Below are 18781 nucleotides of genomic sequence, written 5' to 3'. Positions count from 1 at the left end.
GAATGGTACATTTGGAGTGAAACTTTCCATGCAAGTAGATGTCCAAAACTATCAAAATCCTAAATTTTGTCCAAAGTTGTTTGTTTTTTATTTTATTTTTTTATTCTTATTTTTTTTTACTTTTTATTTTTTTTATTTTATTTTTTTTTATTTTAAAATTTAGAGATTAAGAACAATTGGGACTGTTTTGAGATTTGGTTTTGGATGGTCTATTTTATATTCTATATTCTTCTTCTAGAAGCTTAATTAAAATAATATATGATCTGGTGTTATTCTGGCCTGAAACTAGTATGATATTCCAGCCTGCTGCCTTTATGTTCTTATACTTAAACACAGAGTCACATCTCAGTGCTTTGGGTGAATGTCTCAGCATCCGTCCATACTAGTTCAAGAACTCCAGCTTTATTTTATAGGTACAAACGCAAATGCAAACTTTGCTCAGTTTGATAACTTTCCCAAGTCCTCCAGCGCTGACTTTGGAGCCTTTAATTCAACTGGACCTAGTAAAACTGCTGCTGTTGGTAAACCAAGTCAGCCATCAGCAGATAAATATGCAGCTCTCGCAGACTTAGACAATATCTTCAGCAGTGTGCAAGGTAAGATTATCATCAGTTTGGAAAAAATCTTAGGGGACAAAGTGTGAATAATATAACTTACGGGGACACAAAACGTAAAATACACAGAAAAATAAATATTGCAGCACTTGCTTCATCTCTTTTATTTTATGCCTTCTTATATTTAAAGGTAATCTGTCAACCCCTCCCCCCCCCCCCCCAGGGCGTTTTTAAGTAATAGAGCCACCTTCAGCAGCACTAAGGCTGCATTCTGTGAAGGTGGCTCTTATGTTTCTGATCCCTAGTAACGCGTAAATACTGACTTTTATAAATTCCCCGCCATACCTCTATTGTGTCCCGGAGGTATGTTTTCTCCCCCTGTGTCAACCACCTCAGAGCCGTCAATCATCTCCCTCTTGTGCCTGTGCGCCGCCTCCTATTTTCCTGTTACATGCCCGGCGCCTGCGCTCTGCCAACATTTCTCGGGCATGCGCCGTTTGCGCTCCCTGGGAACTTATATCAGGCGATGATGTAATGCTCTCACAAAATAGTGACCTGAAGTGCCAACGTATTACGCTGGAGGAAAGCGGAGGAGGAAGATGGGGACAGGCGCAGAGATAGATCCTCCCTGCGCAAGCGCCAGATTCCCAGCCCCGTAGTGTGAATACATCATAACACTGCGGGGCGGGATCTGTGGCCTCTGCTCCACGCAGGCGTGAGAACATTAAGGGCATGAAAACTAAAATTTGGAAAACTGTGAAATTTTTGCCAAATTTGTTTTTGTTTTTTTTTCACAATTAAATGCAATATCAAAGAAATGTTACCACTAACATGAAGTACAATGTCACAAGAAAACAATGTCAGAATCACCAGGATCCATGGAAGCGTTGAGTTTTTACCTCATAAAGGGACAGTGGTCAGAATTGTAAAAATTGGCCTGGTCATTAACATGCAAACCACCCTTGGGGGTAAAGGGGTTAAATCACTGGGTTTGGGAGAGTTGACTGGGATGTTATGAGTTAACCCCCTCTCTTGGAATGTAACTGGCCGAGCTTCATGGAAGCCAATTCTATACTATGATAGATAAAAGGTTCTCATTGAAGGAGAATGACAGCAGATATAAAAGCAAGTAAATTGCAAACTTGCTTATTTTCATGCTAACTTAACTAAAGCAATGTCATAACTTGAGAATACCCCTTTAAAAAAATCTTATATACCTCACAAGATCACAATCTAATCTGTCTGGCTGTAGAAGGTACTCCATCCTCTCTCATCTGTAGGCTCCTCCCCTTTGTCTCCATTTCCCAGATTAAAATTGATTAAAATTTAACTCCACACTGTTCCCTTCAGGATTGCCACAACTTAGTTTTTTTGAGTAACATCCAAAAACCTTGAAGACTTACAGGCAGCAGAAGCAAAATTAGCTCTTGTTTTAGTTTTTTTCTTCGTTTAAATTTGATCAAGAACCGATCTAAAGTGGCAGTGAAAGATTTTTACCTGTAAGGCCTTTTTCACACTTCTGTTTTTTGGGTCATTTGCAATCTGTGAAAAAATGCAAAAGACGGATCCGTTTCCGTTGTAACACACCCGTATGCCACCGGACCGTTGTTTTGACGGATCCGCTGAAGTCAGAAATGTAAAGGAACTGCAACCTGGAAAAGGAGAGGGAGAGAATTTTTTCTGCCGCCAGAACGGGATTTGGGGTTAAATTTCTGGAAAGGAAATTCTTCCGGGCATGCTCAGTGTAAAAAAGCGGATCCGTTTTTTTGCAAAACGGCGGATTTTGACTGATGGAAACAAACGGAAGTGTGAAACAGGCCTAATTTAGACTCCCGTCCCTAAAGATAAACTTTCTTGGTCAACCCCCATGTATGAATCCACAAAGGTTATCCTGCAGGCTATTCCAGCAGCCTGGCTGTCTGCTTCAGAGCGGCGCACTGTGCATGATTGGATGTCTTCTGCACTTCCCATCCTGCGCCTCTGAAGCCGGGATGTGGAGTGAGGGGAAAAAGCCACGCACATGCGAAAGGTATGTATAGCTCTGGCGATGATACCGGGGCTTGTAAGTCATGCGATCGCGCCCCCAGGGGGTGTAATGTAGGCAGGGAATTTAGCAATGTAGACACAACTGCTGGTGGTTCTGGGGGCACGGGGGACCAGACAGGTTCCCTTTAAAGACTTACTAGAGGAGATTACCTAACACAATATGTAGAGTGGTGGAGTTACTCCTGGCAGCCAGTCAGATTCTTGAACCTGTACTTCTAGTTGATCTGTTGTCAGATATTTACTACTATCGTGTCTACTTATAAGACTTTTTATCTTCCAGGAGGCAGCACACAAGGAAGTAGCTACAGTGGTGCACCAGTGTCTTCTGCTCCTGTCCCAGCTGCTCCAGCCCCTACCGATAAGTATGTTTCAGTTATGGATATTCTTTGAGATTAGTTGGTTGACTATTTTGTCATGTGTTTAATAAAATAAATAACATTTTGGTACATACATCCACGTTTTAAAAGCCTTGGTGGTGTCCAATGAATATTAAGCAGATATCACTATTAATCGGTAAACCAATTGGTCTCCTACATATTTAGTCAGGATGTCTGTCATCTCTATATAGAAATTTCTATTTCATATTCTGTTTAATGAGAGATGAGATTCTCATCAACTTAATTAGTTTTCTTACATCCTTAAATATAATGATTGGGGAGAAATTGACTTTCGGTTCTCCTAAGAAAACCAGTCAAGTGCCGATCTTTATTGCCATGCTCCACGGCTGAAAAGTGTGCAAATGACAGAAAGTTGTGTTGTGTCACAGTGGAGAGGTCGTTACCAGATATCCATCTACAAAGTAATTGTTCAATGAGTTTCTGGCTTTGCTATTATGACTGATCAGGTTTCACAACTTTATTATTATAGGGTCAGCCGTTGACTTGTAGGATACCTACTGCACTTGGGAAGCACTTGTGGGTGAATTTTGCAAGACAGCTAATTTGCATAAATGTGACCCCTAATATGAGGCATCTAGGGACAGATCATACCACTGAGCTTATATGTGGGGATAAATTACTTTTTCCATCTTCATTTTATCTCTCCATGTGGCAAGAATAATGGGGGTGTCCTACTTACAGGAGACATATCAATCATACATATAGGGATTGATTTATCAAAGCTTTTCCACAGAATTTTGGCATAAAAAGCTTTGAAAAGTTGCAAAATGTTTGGAGCAACAGAAAGCTACACTACAGTGTCAGGATTCATGGAGGTCTCACTCCAGTTACGCTCGGTTCTGACAAAGTGGGTGGAGCTTGGTGACAGGAGTGTGACAATCCCCCTCTTCAGTTTGACAAGCAGCGGCGCTCCTTACACCACAAATCTTACTCCAGTCACTTACTGGAATAAGATTGGAGGTGAGGCGCATGGCACTTGACTAGATAGACATGCCTCTTAATGAATCGGGAGCACCTTACTCCAGCACGCCTCCTCATCAAGCCCGGGGTGAGAATCGGAATTCTTGATAAATCTGAGCCATAGTGTATATGTAGGAATCATTAGGTTGCATTGGGAGCAATTTGCCTGAGTAAGGTTGAGGTTTAATACCAGACACCACCCATGTTCATGAGACAGAGCAGTTTGTGAAAAATCAAGGCACACTCTTCCTAACCTCAGACATCCCCTTTCTGGATTAGCGCATGCTGTTCCTTCAAGCCAGGAAACTGTGAAAATTGACTTTGTGAAAAGTGATAATACAGTGGCATAGTGTTGGAAAGCAGCAGACATCTTTCATGTGTAATCGAAGATCGTTTCTGTGTGTGACAATCTCCATGTCTCTTCCAGCAATGTTTTTGGGATCCCTGCTGCAGTCCCTGCAGCACACACACACCCCGCTCCATCAGTTGCGGGAGCCTTTGGAGGTAAGGGACCTTTTGATATTGCCATTAGGGGCCCTGGTGGAAGCAGAGTGCCAGTATAAACTGAACTGAGTAACTTAATTCTGGATAAAACCACACAATGTCCCTCTAATTTATATCCCACCATATCCATCTCCGTACGTGGACCGGAATATTGCATAATACACGAGGGTTACTAATCATATGTTCCTTTCCCAGCTCCTGCCTCTACGAACCCGTTTGTTTCTGCTTCCGTTGCAACTGCTGTGAACCCGTTCCAGACAAATGGACGAGCGCCTCCAGGTATGAGGAGAGTCATGTACGAGTCACCAAAAATGCCGATATTCTAGGGGTTCTTGTAATTGTCTGCCTTCCTTACTGTGATAGTTGTTCAGGCTTGTCATAGATATAAAAGCCTTCCATTATAAATCACTTTTTTCTTCTCTCTGGGGCTAGTCCTGGACTCAATAACATATTGTAAAGGCGCCCAAACACAATAGACATTAGTTCATGAAAATTTACATTCTCAGTCCTAATGAATGAACATTTTAACCAAACAACCAATCACAGACGACTATATTATGAAATTAAGTCAGCCAGCAGATGGACAAAAGTCTTCTTGTTAGAATATACTCCCACTCCCTTAGAGATCTTCCATTCATTGCCTGGTTTATGTACACATGTATATGACCAGTACGATCAGCTGTAGTCGCCAATATGGACTGCAGAGTGTAAGACTGATTGGTTTTTCCATGGTTGTTCAAACATCAACCTACTTCTATTTTTTTTTTTTTATGTATGGCCACCGTAATAAAAGCATAATTACAAGCAGAAACCTTCCTACTTCTAATCCGATCACTGTAAATATACTTTAAAATAGCCCCACTGAGTGTTATATGTGGTTACCCCCAAGAATCCCAAGAGCGAGGATCTCAATCCAGTGTTCTTCTGGCAATGAATTGATCTCTGTGGTCGACCATGATCAATTCTGCTTCATTCTTTGTCCATGAGACTAATGTAAATAACTGAGTGGATCCTTTGAATAAGCAATAAATATCTTTGGTGGCAAAACCCCTCAATAGGATATTTACTGATATTTCTACCCCCTACAGCCTCCTATACACATTAGATGGCTGTCAGCCAAATGATCCTTCGGCCATCAGTAGTCTCCTTCAGTGACTCAGCCGAGCTCTCCTGTGATCTGAGTGTCACTCCCAGCCTCCTCTGGCATTGGCTTATTTTCCAAAGAACCAGTCGTGGGTAATCGGTGATGGCCCAGATATACTCGCTGATACCGGTGTATTAGGGCATTAACTGATGGGTCCATCACAGATCCCAATGGCTCAGTTTTCCATGGGTTAGGTCTCTGAGGATACAGCCCTCTAAGTGGCATCAAACTCAGTCAGGTCAGTTCTATCTTAAACAGTAAGAGTCACCTCCATTTGGGAGTCAGAGCCTCAATTTGTTTTCCAAGCATTCCAGCGCCGTATGAAATTTTAGGAGTTATCCTGATTAAGAGTCTGGTATAATTCTCACAACGTAGCAGCCATGTCCTCAGAAAGTTAATTGAGCTTCTACTCGCATCTGCCTACCCTGGACTTGATCCTGCTCTAGACGAGAAGTGCCAGAGAGCAAGGATGTCGGGTCAAGACTGAAGGAGGGTTAGAGGTGAAAGAGAGACACCCTGATGTCAACGGTCACCGGATTCTTATGGTGCAGGAATGCTTTGAAAACAATTTCTAAAGGCATGGCACACTTATTAGAAAAATACCTGGGGATTGACCTGACTCTTTCATTCTGCATTCCCACATAATCAGTTTGGCTGCCAAAATAGTGGTGACAGGTTTGCTTAAAATAAAACTGTGTTCTTCAGAAGATTTTACTGAAACCATGCTTTGAAGACTGCTTTGTTACGCCAACACTTCCCATGGCTCCTCTGGAGCTTTCCTCCCTCACATTTGGCATGCCTGCTCTGTACTGTATTAGCAAAGTACAAGCTTTGGAAGACCACTTTTTAAATTCTCAACCAGGAGTCCGTGATGGTCACACGACCGAGATGGACTACCCAGGTGCCCCATTTCACCCATTCCACCAGACCAGACTACCGACAGCTGCAGGAGCAATGGATGTCTGTGAGTAGTCTGCCTGTTTTATGCAGCCCTGGTGCTGATGGCATGCCATGCTTGGCTTTGTAGAAAATTGGGCATTCACATTCTGTGTAACTCCTTACCTTTCATTACCTATCACAGCATGGGACATTTTATCAATCCATCTAATTTTTTTTTGCATATTGGTGTTTTTGTCTTGTATTAATGTGAGATATTGGACTTTGGCTATTTTTATTGTAAGGCTTGTGATGGCACCTGTAAGTCTACAAATCTAACCATTTGCACGTTTCCTGTGTTTTCCTTTTTTTTTTTTTTTTTTTTTTTTCTTCCCCAAGCATTTCAAAAAATTTTAGCCAAAGCTCCTGTCCTGGGATTACGAGGACTTGATAAACCTTTTACAAAATGGCATGGATCAAAGGAAGCCATAGCGACACTGAGGTTGACATTCTGCAGCCATGGGACACACCAAGCATGTCAGGGCAGACAGTGTCAGACATCACTAGCACAAACATATTGGGTTTCTTCTCAGACATGATAAACCTTACGTTCCTAAAGGTTGCACACTTAAGGGGGATATATGGGATTAAAATCCAGTGTTATCCATGGTCTACGTTTGGTGCCACACCTCGGACCTGTACAAGTGGAGGAGAGTCCGCTTCACACCAGGTGCAGTCCATGGACAAGGGAAGGTGCTGCTTTAGAATATAAAAGCTAAGGCAATGTTCTCATGTCCAGTAATCAGCCGTTAGAGTGGATCCAGCTGCAATCTGTTGTCAATGTTGTGCAGACAGAACTAAAAAAAAAAAAAAATTCCTTTTTTTTTTTTTTTTTTTTTTTAAACACATTGATGTCTATAAGGCTGGTTTCACATTAGCGCTTTTTAAGCGCACGCACGGCCGGGGGTAGCTCCGCCCCCGAGCCGGCTCTCTGCCCGGCGTGCCCGCCCCTTGCTTGTAGTGCCGCCTCCTAGCGCACAGCGGCCCCTGCGATCGGCGCACCCTATCTTTAGCATAGGGTGCGCAGATCGTGCGCAGGCCGTGCGCTAGTTGCGCTTTGACCTGCGCTGCGCACTTTTGACGGTGCGCCGTGCGCGCCAAAATCCGAAAAGTTTGATTTTGGCGTGCACGGCGCACCGTCAAAAGTGCGCAGCGCAGGTCAAAGCGCAACTAGCGCACGGCCTGCGCATGATCTGCGCACCCTATGCTAAAGATAGGGTGCGCCGATCGCAGGCGGCGCTACAAGCAAGGGGCGGGCACGCCGGGCAGAGAGCCGGCTCGGGGGCGGAGCTACCCCCGGCCGTGCGTGCGCTTAAAAAGCGCTAATGTGAAACCAGCCTAAGAAGACACATCCACTAATTTCCGCTTATTTGGCATTCGTTTTTTTTATCCAACAAGGATCTGTCTGTTTTGCTTACTGGATCGGTTTCAAATGAAAGAATATTTAACAAATCCGTTTTCCATAGATTTCAATTTCAAATCCGTTTTCCATAGATTTCAATTTTTAAAAAATGGATCCAGCTGAAAATTTTTTTTTTTTTTTTTTAGCTGTATGAAAAAAAGTTGTTTCTGCAAAACTTTTGTATTATTTGTAGACAGATTGCGGCTGCGTCTGTTCTAACTAATGATTACTGGATATGTGAACAGAGCCTAACCTTCTTTTTTTTTTTTTTTTGTCATGGGGATTACCTAGCTATTAAAGTGGTTGGCCCAAGTTTGACACTTATTTTCTATCCACAAGGTAAGTGTCTAAACAGTGGGGGGTCCTACTGCTGGCATTCCTATGACTCCCAAGAAGGCAGTCCCACACTTTAATGGAGCAGTGGTTGAACATGTAAAATACTTTGACATCTATGTGACTGCTGAGAATGGCCGATTGTTGCACTCTGCTGTCCCCAGCAATCTTTTACTGTTGAGTGGAGCGGTAGTGCGCATGCTTGACGGTTGCTCCTTTCAATCAAGGAACTCGAGGACCCCCTTCTTGTGATTAGCAGGCATCCAAGTACTAAGACCCCCACTAAAGTGATGTGTTGATCATGAGCTAACCTCTTTGAATGGTTATTCCCAAAATTGCAGTTATCTCCTATCCATAGAATAGTAGATAACTCGCCGATTGCTGGGGGAGAGCAAAGGTGTGCTTACTGCTAGGAGCCCCGTCATTTGAGATCTGGGCCCCATCTCGAATGGAGCGTAGATGAGAAGGCTCTATATTATTCATTATGTTTTGGATTGTCTAGAAAAGCAAGCGCTGTACTTAAAGGTTTCAGAGCCTCAGTCCTAGGATCCACTGGGGTTTTCAATGGTCAGGACTCTCCCAGCAATCAGAAGGTTATTCCCAATGCTATGGATGGGAGAAAACTTGTGATTTTTGGAATAACCCTTTCAAGGTAATCTGTCACCATGTTTTTGCTGTGTTCTTAGAGCAGCATGATGTTGGAGCCGAGTCTCCAGCAATGTGTCACTTACTAGTTTGTGTGTTTCTGTTTGAATAAATTCAGTGTTTCCTCAGCCGGAAATGATCACTGCAGGACAAGCTGCCTCGTGCCTTCTAGTCCAACCCCGCCCCCACCGCTGATGGGAAGCTTTCTGCACAGTGTACATAGAAAGCTGCCAATCAGCAGTGTGAGTGAGGTTACACAGGGCTCAGCATTCCCAGCTTTGCTAGATCTGCAGCTGAGAAAACGGTGATTCTGCCTCAACTGCTGCACTCAGTAAAACTAAGCGTTGCATTGTTGGAATCAGGATCTGAGCTCCTACATCATGCTGCTCTCAGATTACATGGCAAAAGCCTGCTGACAGATCCCCTTTTAATGTATCTTTGGTAATAAATATAAAGTCTGTGCTGCATTCTGCAGATTTTATCTCCTTAGTATGTAGATCTGACTACACTCACTCCAGTTTGCGATGGTTAATGCTCCCTGCAATGTCTCAGTTTTCTTTCCAAGGGCATTCCCAGTCTTCCCATTCGCATGCCAGACAATAAATACAGGTGATCGTCTCATGTTTCTACCCAGGATTTCCTGTTGCAATTCCCTATGTTTCCTTCCCTGTGTGTGGAAACCTATGAGCATGCACCTGTCTGAGTAGGTCTTAGTCTACTGGAGCTATTCCTTATTTTGTTGTGATCTGTGTGAATTCCTTTATATAAATGCGTTCCGCCACTGTCTTTGAGTATTGACCTGTTCACATTTGTGCATGTTTGTAAGAGTCTAAATTGTGCTTGTGATGTAGCTTTATAGCATTTACTGTAAAGCGGTCACTCATACGGCGCGGGGTCACTCATACGGCGCGGGGTCACTCATACTGGGCCTTGTGTTCAGACCAGAAATAGTTGCTTACCAAAATGCAGTTCACTGCACCATTGTTCTCATCGTCCCCGTGGTTTTGTGGTTGGGATGAGATCGGCTAGCTTGGCTCTCTGGGTGTCATACAGCAGCCACAATCACATGGTCGTATGAAGGGCCGCTTATGTATCTTTCTCTGCTGTGAAGCCACTTCTTAATTTTCTTCCAATATCAGAAACAAGGAGGTTATTCCACGAGAAGGATTACCACCATTCCTTTTTTATGGATAGTGCTACAACATTTTACACTCTTAAGCATTACTTGTAGACTCCAACTAAGCGAGCACTTGAAGATGCTGCGTAAATATCCTCTTGTAATGAAAATTACTTTCCTTTTCTTTTCATAAATACATTTTATGTTTATATGTCATAATATTTAAACTGTGTTCCAAATTATTATGCAAAAAGTTTAGGAGTGATAAGGTTAGAATTTTTTTGTTTGTCATTTAAACTCATTGATGGTGATGTGTGTCAGGGCTCTTTATATCACTGAAAGCAATTGCAGATACCTGTGCAAATTAGTTTGGCAGGTGTGTTCAAATAAAGGCAAGACTACTTAAGAAGGCTGTTCCACATTATTAAGCAGCCTACATTTTTTGCCAAAATGGGAAAGAAAAAGGATGTGTCGGCTGCTGAGAAGCAACAAATTGTGGAGTATTTAGGTCAAGGCATGACTACAATCAACATTGCCAAGACACTTCAGCGTGATCATTGCACAATCAAGAAGTATGTAGCTGATTCCCAGCACACCCGTGTGCGTGCTAAGGAAAAATTGAGGACTCTTTCCAACAGGCAATTGCGTCAGGATAAAAGAGCAGCTGCAAAGATGCCTTGTCATAGCAGCAGACAAGTTTTTGAAGCTGCTGGTGCCTCCAACGTCCCCCAAACAACAAGATGCAGGGTCCTTCAGAGGTTTGCAGCTGTGCGTAAGCCATCCTGTCGACCACCTCTATCCACTGCACACAAGCAGAAACGGCTCCAGTGTGGGCCAAACGATACATGAAGACTGACTTCCAAGATGTTTTGTTCACCGATGAGTGCCGTGCAACGCTCGATGGTCCAGATGGATGGAGTGGAGGATGGCTGGTTGATGGACACCCCATGAAAACACGGCTAAGGCGCCAAAAGGAGGAGGTGGAGTAATGTTTTGGGCTGGAATAATGGGGGGAGAGAGATTGTCGGCCCCTTTAGGATCCCTGAAGGGGTAAAGATGAACTCCATAATCTATGTGGAGTTTCTAAAACAGCACTTCCTGCCATGGTTCAAGAGAAAGAACCGTGCTTTCCGCAGCAAGATCATTATCATGCATGATAATGCACCGTCTCATGCTGCAAATAACACATCTGCATCTCTTGCTGCTATGGGCATAAAAGAGGACAAACTTATGGTGTGGCCACCATCTTCCCCTGACCTCAACCCCATTGAGAACCTCTGTAGCATCATCAAAAGGAGTGTCTATGATGGCGGGAGGCAGTTCACATCTATGCAACAGCTCTGGGAGGGTTTTCTGTCCACATGCAAAACAATTGAAGCACAAACCATCCAAAAACTGACAAATTCAATGGACGAGAGTGTTCAGAAGCTTCTTTCGAACAAGGGGTCCTATGTGCAAATGTAACATCACCTAGAATAAAGTTTTGACTTGAAAACTGTTTGATTTCATTTTGTAATAAGCAGATAATGCTTATAATTTCACAATTGACCATTTTTTTGTTCAAAATAAAAATAAAAAGGTTGAAAACTCTGCTGTGCATAATAATTTGGAACATGCATTTTGAGTGTTTCTTATTTTTAAAAAATATACTGTTTTCATAGGCAGTTTGTTCAAAAACATTGCAATTATACTAGAATATTAGATGACTGGAAAATAACAATGACTGCAATTCATATAGGTAATTTAGAGAAAATATGAGGAAATATTTTTTGCATAATAATTTGGAACACAGTGTATATATTATATGGGTGGTCTGAAAAAGAAAATTTCCTTCACCTAACTAACTCCCTATCTATTTTATGGCATAATCTAAGCTATTTCCTAATAAGCTTGCTTTATAAATTCCCTACCATTCACCAACTACATCAGCTGCTATTGTATTTTTTTTTTCCATTTCTGGTCTGATGACGATTCGTTTGAGTGTCACCAGTGCATGCTGGGATACCCAAACTAAGCATCATCAGAGCAGGGGGCAGAGGCTGCTGTCAGTGCCACAGCCTATGCCCCTCCCTGAAGGGAAGCATCATCAGTGACACTTGTTTCAGGAACTGAGAGGTGTCACTATACCTGGCAGAGACCAGTGACATCATCTAGACTGCACCGCCGGGTATAATGACAGCGCTCTGCTGCCGGCTTATTACATTTGCTTATACTTAATGCAAGTATATTAGAAAATAGCTCAAATTACGGGACTAATTAGATAGGGAGCTAGGATAAAAATGATTGTGCCTTCGGACCACCCCGTTAAGTTGTTTTTTTTTTTGTTTTTTTTTACAAATTTGATGCCGAACATTTCCAGAGCAAATCCATTTTTATAAATTGAGTTGGAAAATTTTGGGTGCACTTTCCCTTGTGGGCACACCCGTAATTCCTTATTATAGGTGTTGGTGGGAATCCTATACTAGCTAGTAATTTAATCATATTTTGTCATCAATTTGATATGTATAAAAGAAGCAATTTATTTTTTGGACAATTTTGTGGATGAATTTTACAAAAAAAAAGGTATTTAGGCTTTATCTATTCTTAAGACGTTATTATGAAAATTTGGTTTATATACTCGTGTATAAGCCGACCCGAATATAAGCCAACCCCCATAATTTTGCCACAAAAAAACTGGGAAAACTTATTGACTCGCGTATAAGCCTAGGATGGAAAATGCAGCAGCTACTGGTAAATTTCAAAAATAAAAATAGATACCAATAAAAGTAAATTTAATTGAGACATCAGTTGGTTAAATGTTTTTGAATATCCATATTGAATCAGGAGCCTCATATAATGCTTCATACAGTTCATGATGGCCCCATAAGATGCTCCTTACAAATTACACCCAATATAATGCTGCACAAAGGTTAATAATGGCCCCATAAGATGCTCCCTAGAATAATATGCCCCATACGCTGCTCCATAAAGGTCGATGGCCCCATAAGATGCTCCATAGATTATGCCCCCATAAAATGCTCCATACATTATGCCCCCATAAGATGCTCCATACATTATGCCCCCATATGCTGCTGCTCCAAATAAAAAAAAAGACATATTCACCCCTCTCATCACTGGGGGCCAGGTGTCGGTGTCCTGAGTAGGCCGTGACACTGGCGCGCTATGGGGGACAGGTGCCAGTGTCGCCGCTGGCTCAGGACCCTGGCACTGGTGATATTCACCTGTCCCCGGTCCATCGCTGCTGCCGCTCTGTCTGCCGGGTCCTCTGTCAGTGGCGTTCAGGAAGCAGAGGGCGTGGCGCGCACTAACTACATCACCGCGTCCTCTGACCTGAACGTCACAGCCAGAGGACCCGAAGGACAGAGCGGCCGCAGCGGTGGACCGAGGACAGGTGAATATCGCTTATACTTACCCCCTGCTGGTGCGGTTTCTGCAGCCCCCCTGCTTCTCCCATGTTCTCCAGCAGCTATTCCTTCAGCGGTCACGTGGTACCGCTCAAAGTTATGAATATGCGCATATTCATGACTTTAATGAGTGGTACCACATGACCGCTGAAGGCGGGTGCCTGACACCGCACCAGGGGGGGTAAGTATGATCTGACACTCCCCCTCCCCCGCCAACCCCCGGTATATGACTCGCGTATAAGCCGAGAGGGGGACTTTCAGCCCCAAGAAATGGGCTGAAAATCTCTGCTTATACGCGAGTATATACGGTACTTTATATTAAAACAAGGTGAAGGTGTTTTTTACAGGAAATTGCCACCGTTTCATTTTGTTAATCATCCGTGGATTATTTTCAGAATATCTCTGTAGTGAACAGAGCCCATTTTTGCATAACAGAACTCCAAGTTCCCCACATAGGCAAAGATTTAAGGAATGACTTGGTGCAGCCACCACTAGGGGGAGCTAATTCCATACTGTATAGCACACAGTACGCTCCCTCTTGTGGTGACTGTATGAAATATGCTGATAGAAGTCTTTACATAGAAAGTAACTGCGCGCTTGTCACCAACTCAGCCATCAACTCAATGTGTTTGCGTTAGTGGCAAAAGTCTTACCTCCCTCAGTTTCACCCAGCTTGGTAATGTTCAAGACCGTTTTATTACTTATTAGGGACTTCCACGCTCATAAAAGTACATTTATGAGTCCTGGCTTAGGCATCTGCTGCTCTCTTATGCGTCCTAATGTATCTATTGGTTGTATCTGAAACAGCTTCTTTTGGAACAGCCTCGCTAAGCATGCCCGCTGGTTTCGGGACATCGGCACCGTACAGTCTTCCTACCAGCTTTAGTGGCACTTTTCATCAGCCTGCATTCCCCCCTCAGACGGCCTTCCCCCAACAGACTGCTTTCTCACAGCAACCTAATGGTAATATACAAGGTACAGTATAATTCAGCAACAGCAAATATCAGTTGTCTTCAACTCCCTGCGATATCTTTGTTTCCTCTTTGTACCTTTTCTTTTCTATTAAGGAGCTGGTTTTGGTGTGTTTGGTCCAGCAAAGTCAGTGGTTACTCCATTTGGACAGGTTGCAGCTCCTGCAGTCTCTAGTAATCCTTTCATGGTAAGTGTTTCATCTTCATTGATGCACTTACAAGCTTTGTAGTACACACTCTTCAGTTTCTAGATTCACACTTAAAACTGTTTATGCTGGGTTTTTTTTTTGTAGCTTTACTCACTTTAGTATCAGGACATATTAGGAGGAACATTAAATTATCACAACCCTTTACTTCCTCAAAGTTTTGTGCTATATTTGTGATATTACAGCCTATCTATAGGATAAGACGTGACGTCCTGATTACCGGGCAGTCCGGCTGCTGGGATCCCCACCGATCCTAAGAATGGTGATCTTAATCTTGTAGATTTCGAGCATACTTCATTCATCCTCTATTAGGGTGTGTGCACACGTTGCGGATTCTGCTAACAATTTTTCCGCACAGATTTGTTTAAATCCGCAGGTCAAATGACCTGCGGTTTATCTGTGGATTTACTGCGGCTTAGCCTGCGGTTTTGCCTGTCATGGATAAGGTGCCAAACCGCTGCGGAATCCACACAAAGAATTGACATGCTGCGGATTTAAATCCGCAACGTGTGCACTGGGTTTTTCTATTTACATAGACTAAAATGGTACTGTACAAAGCAGCAGAAACTGCTGCGGATCCGCAGGGCCAAATCCGCAACGGATTCGCAGCAGAATCCGCAACGTGTGCACACACCCTTAGACTGTCAGGCATTGCCGAGCAATGTACTTGGCTTTTTCTGGCAGTCCTATTGAGAATTGATTGTTTCTATTAAGTCAGGGCCCCATTTTTGGGATTTGCGTTCATCCCAGTGATCTCGCAGATGTCCCCTATCCTACCGATAAGGGATAACGTCAAAACTTGGCTCAAACTTTTTAATAGAGATAAAGATTGATCTAAAAAACCTTGACCATTTTAACCAAGTAGGTTGTCTGTACAGCAAACGTTGAAAGTTAATAAAGTCCTGTGATCACGGCAGCAAAGGCACTGATTTAAAGGGAACCAGTTTTGTTATACAGTGTGGAAAAAAGTATTTAGTCAGCCACCAATTGTGCAAGTTCTCCCACTTAATAAGATGAGTGGCCTGTAATTGACATCATAGGTAGACCACAACTATGAGTCAAAATGAGAAAACAAATCCAGAAAATCACCTTGTCTGATTTGGCCTGTCGCTGGGCAACACTGACTTTCACATCCCTCCAAAGGTTTTCAATGGGGTTGAGATCTGGAGACTGGCTAGGCCACTCCAGGACCTTCATATGCTTCTTACGAAGCCACTCCTTTGTTGCCCTGATGGTGTTCTTGGTATCAGTTTCATGCTGAAAGACCCATCCACGTTTCATCTTCAATGCTCTTGCTGATGGAAGGAGGATTGCACTCAAAATCTCACGATACATGGCCCCATTCATTCTTTCATGTACACAGATCAGTCATCCTGGTCCTTTTGCATAGAGACAGCCCCAAAGCATGATGTTGCCACCCCCATGCTTCATAGTAGGTATGGTGTACTTTAGATGCAACTCAGCATTCGGTTTCCCCCAAACACAACGAGTTTTATTTCTACCAAACAGTTCTACTTTGGTTTCATCAGACCATATGACATTCTCCCAAGACTCTTCTGGATAATCCAAATGTTCTCTAGCAAACTTCAGACAGGAACAGACTTACTGGATTAAGCAGGGGGACACATCTGGCACTGCAGGATCTGAGACCCTGGCGGCGTAGTGTTACTGATGGTAGCCTTTGTTACGGTGGTCCCAGCTCTATGCAGGTCATTCACTAGGTCCCCTTGTGTGGTTCTGGGATTTTTGCTCACCGTTCTTGTGATCATTTTGACCCCACTGGGTAAGATCTTGCATGGATCCCCAGATCGATGGAGATTATCTGTGGTCTTGTATGTCTTCCACCTTCTTATTTCTCCCACAGTATCACAGTTGTGATATCATCACACCAAGCTGCTTGCCTATTGCAGATTCAGTCTTCTCAGTCCGTTGCAGGGCTACAGTTTTGTTTCTGGTGTCACTCGACAGCTCTTTGGTCTTCACCATAGTGGAGTTTGGAGTGTGACTGTTTGAGGTTGTGGACAGGTGTCTTTTATACTGATAAGTTCAAACAGGTGCCATTACTACAGGTAATGAGTGGAGGACAAAGGAGCCGCTTAAAGAAGTTACAGGTCTTTTAGAGCCAGAAATTTTGCATGTTTTTAGGTGACCAAATACTTACTTTCCACCATAATTTTAAAAATAAATCTTGCCAAATCAGACAAGATGATTTTCTGGATTTGTTTTCTCATTTTGACTCTCATAGTTGTGGTCTACCTATGATGTCAATTACAGGCCTCTCATCTTTTTAAGTGGGAGAACTTGCACAATTGGTGACTGACTAAATACTTTTTTCCCCACTGTATATCAACTAAAGCTATCGTGTGCAGTTGTGTTCAGATACAACAGAAGAAGACTGGTGCAAAAAAGTCCAAGTCCAAATATTTAAAATATACATCTTTATTAGAAACACAGATAAAATTGGCAATAAGTGCATACAAAAGTGACACCAGAAGAAAAGGACAGCGTGTAGGAGCACAGTGCACCTATGTCAGATGGTATGTATAATATAACAGTCGGGATATGTGGGGAGCTGAGGAAGGAACTATATCTGAAACGCGCGTTGGGGTCTGGCAGCGTGTGGTAGCCCTGTGTTAACCCTTTCTGGTATGTGTTGGACTTATTGTCTATGAGGCCTTAAGGATTTTTGGAGGTTCATTTATACATAGGATACCTTGGGTGGTAATCAGCTAGGACTTTTCTCTTATTACTTTTTTTTCTGACCACCCATTTGCTTAATATTTAACCCCTGTCTTTTTGGGCTCTTGTGATAATTCTCAATCTATTTTCCCCACATATCCTGACTGTTATATTATATATACCATCTGACATAGGTGCACTGTGCTCCTACACGCTGTCCTTTTCTTCTGGTGTCACTTTTGTATGCACTTATTGACAATTTTATCTGTCTCTCTCTAATAAACATTTACCGTATATTTTAAATATTTGGACTTGGACGTTTTTACACTGGTCTTATTCTGTTGTATTTGCATGCTTTCAGTGTGTCCCACACTGTATTGCAATGAGCTTAGTTAATCCTCTATATGTATTACCTTTATTTACAATTTGTCATATATGATGGTATTCATGTATAGCTCATTGTGTCGCCTCTTTTGCGATTTATTACTTATGTGTTCTGCTGTACCCGCAGTAGGGCAAAGCATAGTGGGCAGGCGCAAGCTGCGATTTCTCTACGCATGCGCAAGATTTCGCCCCGCAATGTAGGTGACGTAGATATTGTCGGTGACCATTATGTTAGTCCATTAAAGGAATATTAGATTGGTATGAGATTTTTTTTATACAGCTTTTACAGGTAGTTTTTGTGGTGTCCCATGACCCTAACTTTTTGGTTTTATGGTCCATGACGCTTTTTTTTTTTTTTCTTCTTTTTGCAGGCCGGGGCACCCTCGGGACAGTTTCCAGCAGGAAGTTCATCGACAAATCCTTTCTTATAGCCTTAGACTAACACAGGAGCTTACCAGGCATCACCGTACATGTACTGCCTCTTGCACTGTTTGTCTTGTTTGACCAGCGTAAGCTTTAAACACAGGGAGTTCGTTCAGAGGCGCAACTAAAGTTTTTTGTATTTAAACAAAAAAAAGGAAGAAAAACAAGGTAATATGTGCAATTGGGAAGCCTTTTCTTTATCATTCAATCCTTCGACTGCCTAGAAGTCTTTGGGCAGCCAAGGGGCTAATTGAGGGCATATCATGTATATTAAATTTGGTAAGTTATTGCAGATTCCATATTCATTATGCTGCAGTACTGTATATATCTATTTTTTCTTAGGGTCTAGATAATTATTCATATCAGTATTTCTAAATCCTAACACTTTATGCTATGTGGAAAAGCAAAGTGGGTCTGTGAGTCCACCGTGTAACTGAAAAAAAATTCAAGAATTTTAGCAATTCGGTTTAAAGGGATGTCGGAGTTCAATGTTCAATGAAAGTGTATCAATTTTATTCACGAAAAAATGGAAACCACCCCACAAATGTTTATTTTGCCCAATAAAGCTATTCATTTCTATACGCCTAAAAAATCTCCATACTGAGGATTCATTTCTGCATAATAAAGCTAATAATGTTTTGCTACAGTTTGCAGGTGAAAAAGATATTAAAATAT

The 18781-nt window shown here is 42.5% G+C and overlaps 1 protein-coding gene across 7 annotated transcripts; it reads left to right on the top strand.

The window, feature by feature from the left end:
* Positions 1-334: 334 nt before the first annotated feature.
* Positions 335-18698, top strand: LOC141095352 (arf-GAP domain and FG repeat-containing protein 1-like). Of its 7 annotated transcripts, none has more exons than XM_073581320.1 (9): positions 335-596; positions 2881-2962; positions 4386-4462; positions 4658-4741; positions 6469-6570; positions 9475-9531; positions 14251-14406; positions 14511-14602; positions 18055-18698. In XM_073581320.1, exons 1-9 carry the CDS (start codon positions 362-364, stop codon positions 18112-18114), a joined length of 945 nt encoding a protein of 314 aa, XP_073437421.1. In that variant the 5' UTR covers positions 335-361; the 3' UTR covers positions 18115-18698. The 7 variants fall into 7 exon arrangements, with proteins under 7 accessions (XP_073437421.1, XP_073437422.1, XP_073437420.1 ...); XM_073581321.1 differs by having other exon boundaries at positions 347-596; positions 14266-14418; XM_073581319.1 differs by having other exon boundaries at positions 347-596; positions 14251-14418.
* Positions 18699-18781: the final 83 nt, after the last annotated feature.

This window comes from Dendrobates tinctorius, unplaced genomic scaffold, assembly GCF_039654945.1.
Source record: "Dendrobates tinctorius isolate UK_male_01 unplaced genomic scaffold, ASM3965494v1 ptg000069l, whole genome shotgun sequence".
NCBI lineage: Eukaryota > Metazoa > Chordata > Amphibia > Anura > Dendrobatidae > Dendrobates > Dendrobates tinctorius.
This window is presented reverse-complemented; position numbering and strand designations above follow the sequence as displayed.

Coding starts and splice junctions, on each gene's coding strand:
- LOC141095352 (XM_073581319.1), top strand. CDS start 362: ATGTCTCAGCATCCGTCCATACTAGTTCAAGAACTCCAGCTTTATTTT. Junction 2,963..4,385: donor GCTCCAGCCCCTACCGATAA/GTATGTTTCAGT, acceptor TGTCTCTTCCAG/CAATGTTTTTGGGATCCCTG. Junction 14,419..14,510: donor ACCTAATGGTAATATACAAG/GTACAGTATAAT, acceptor TTTTCTATTAAG/GAGCTGGTTTTGGTGTGTTT.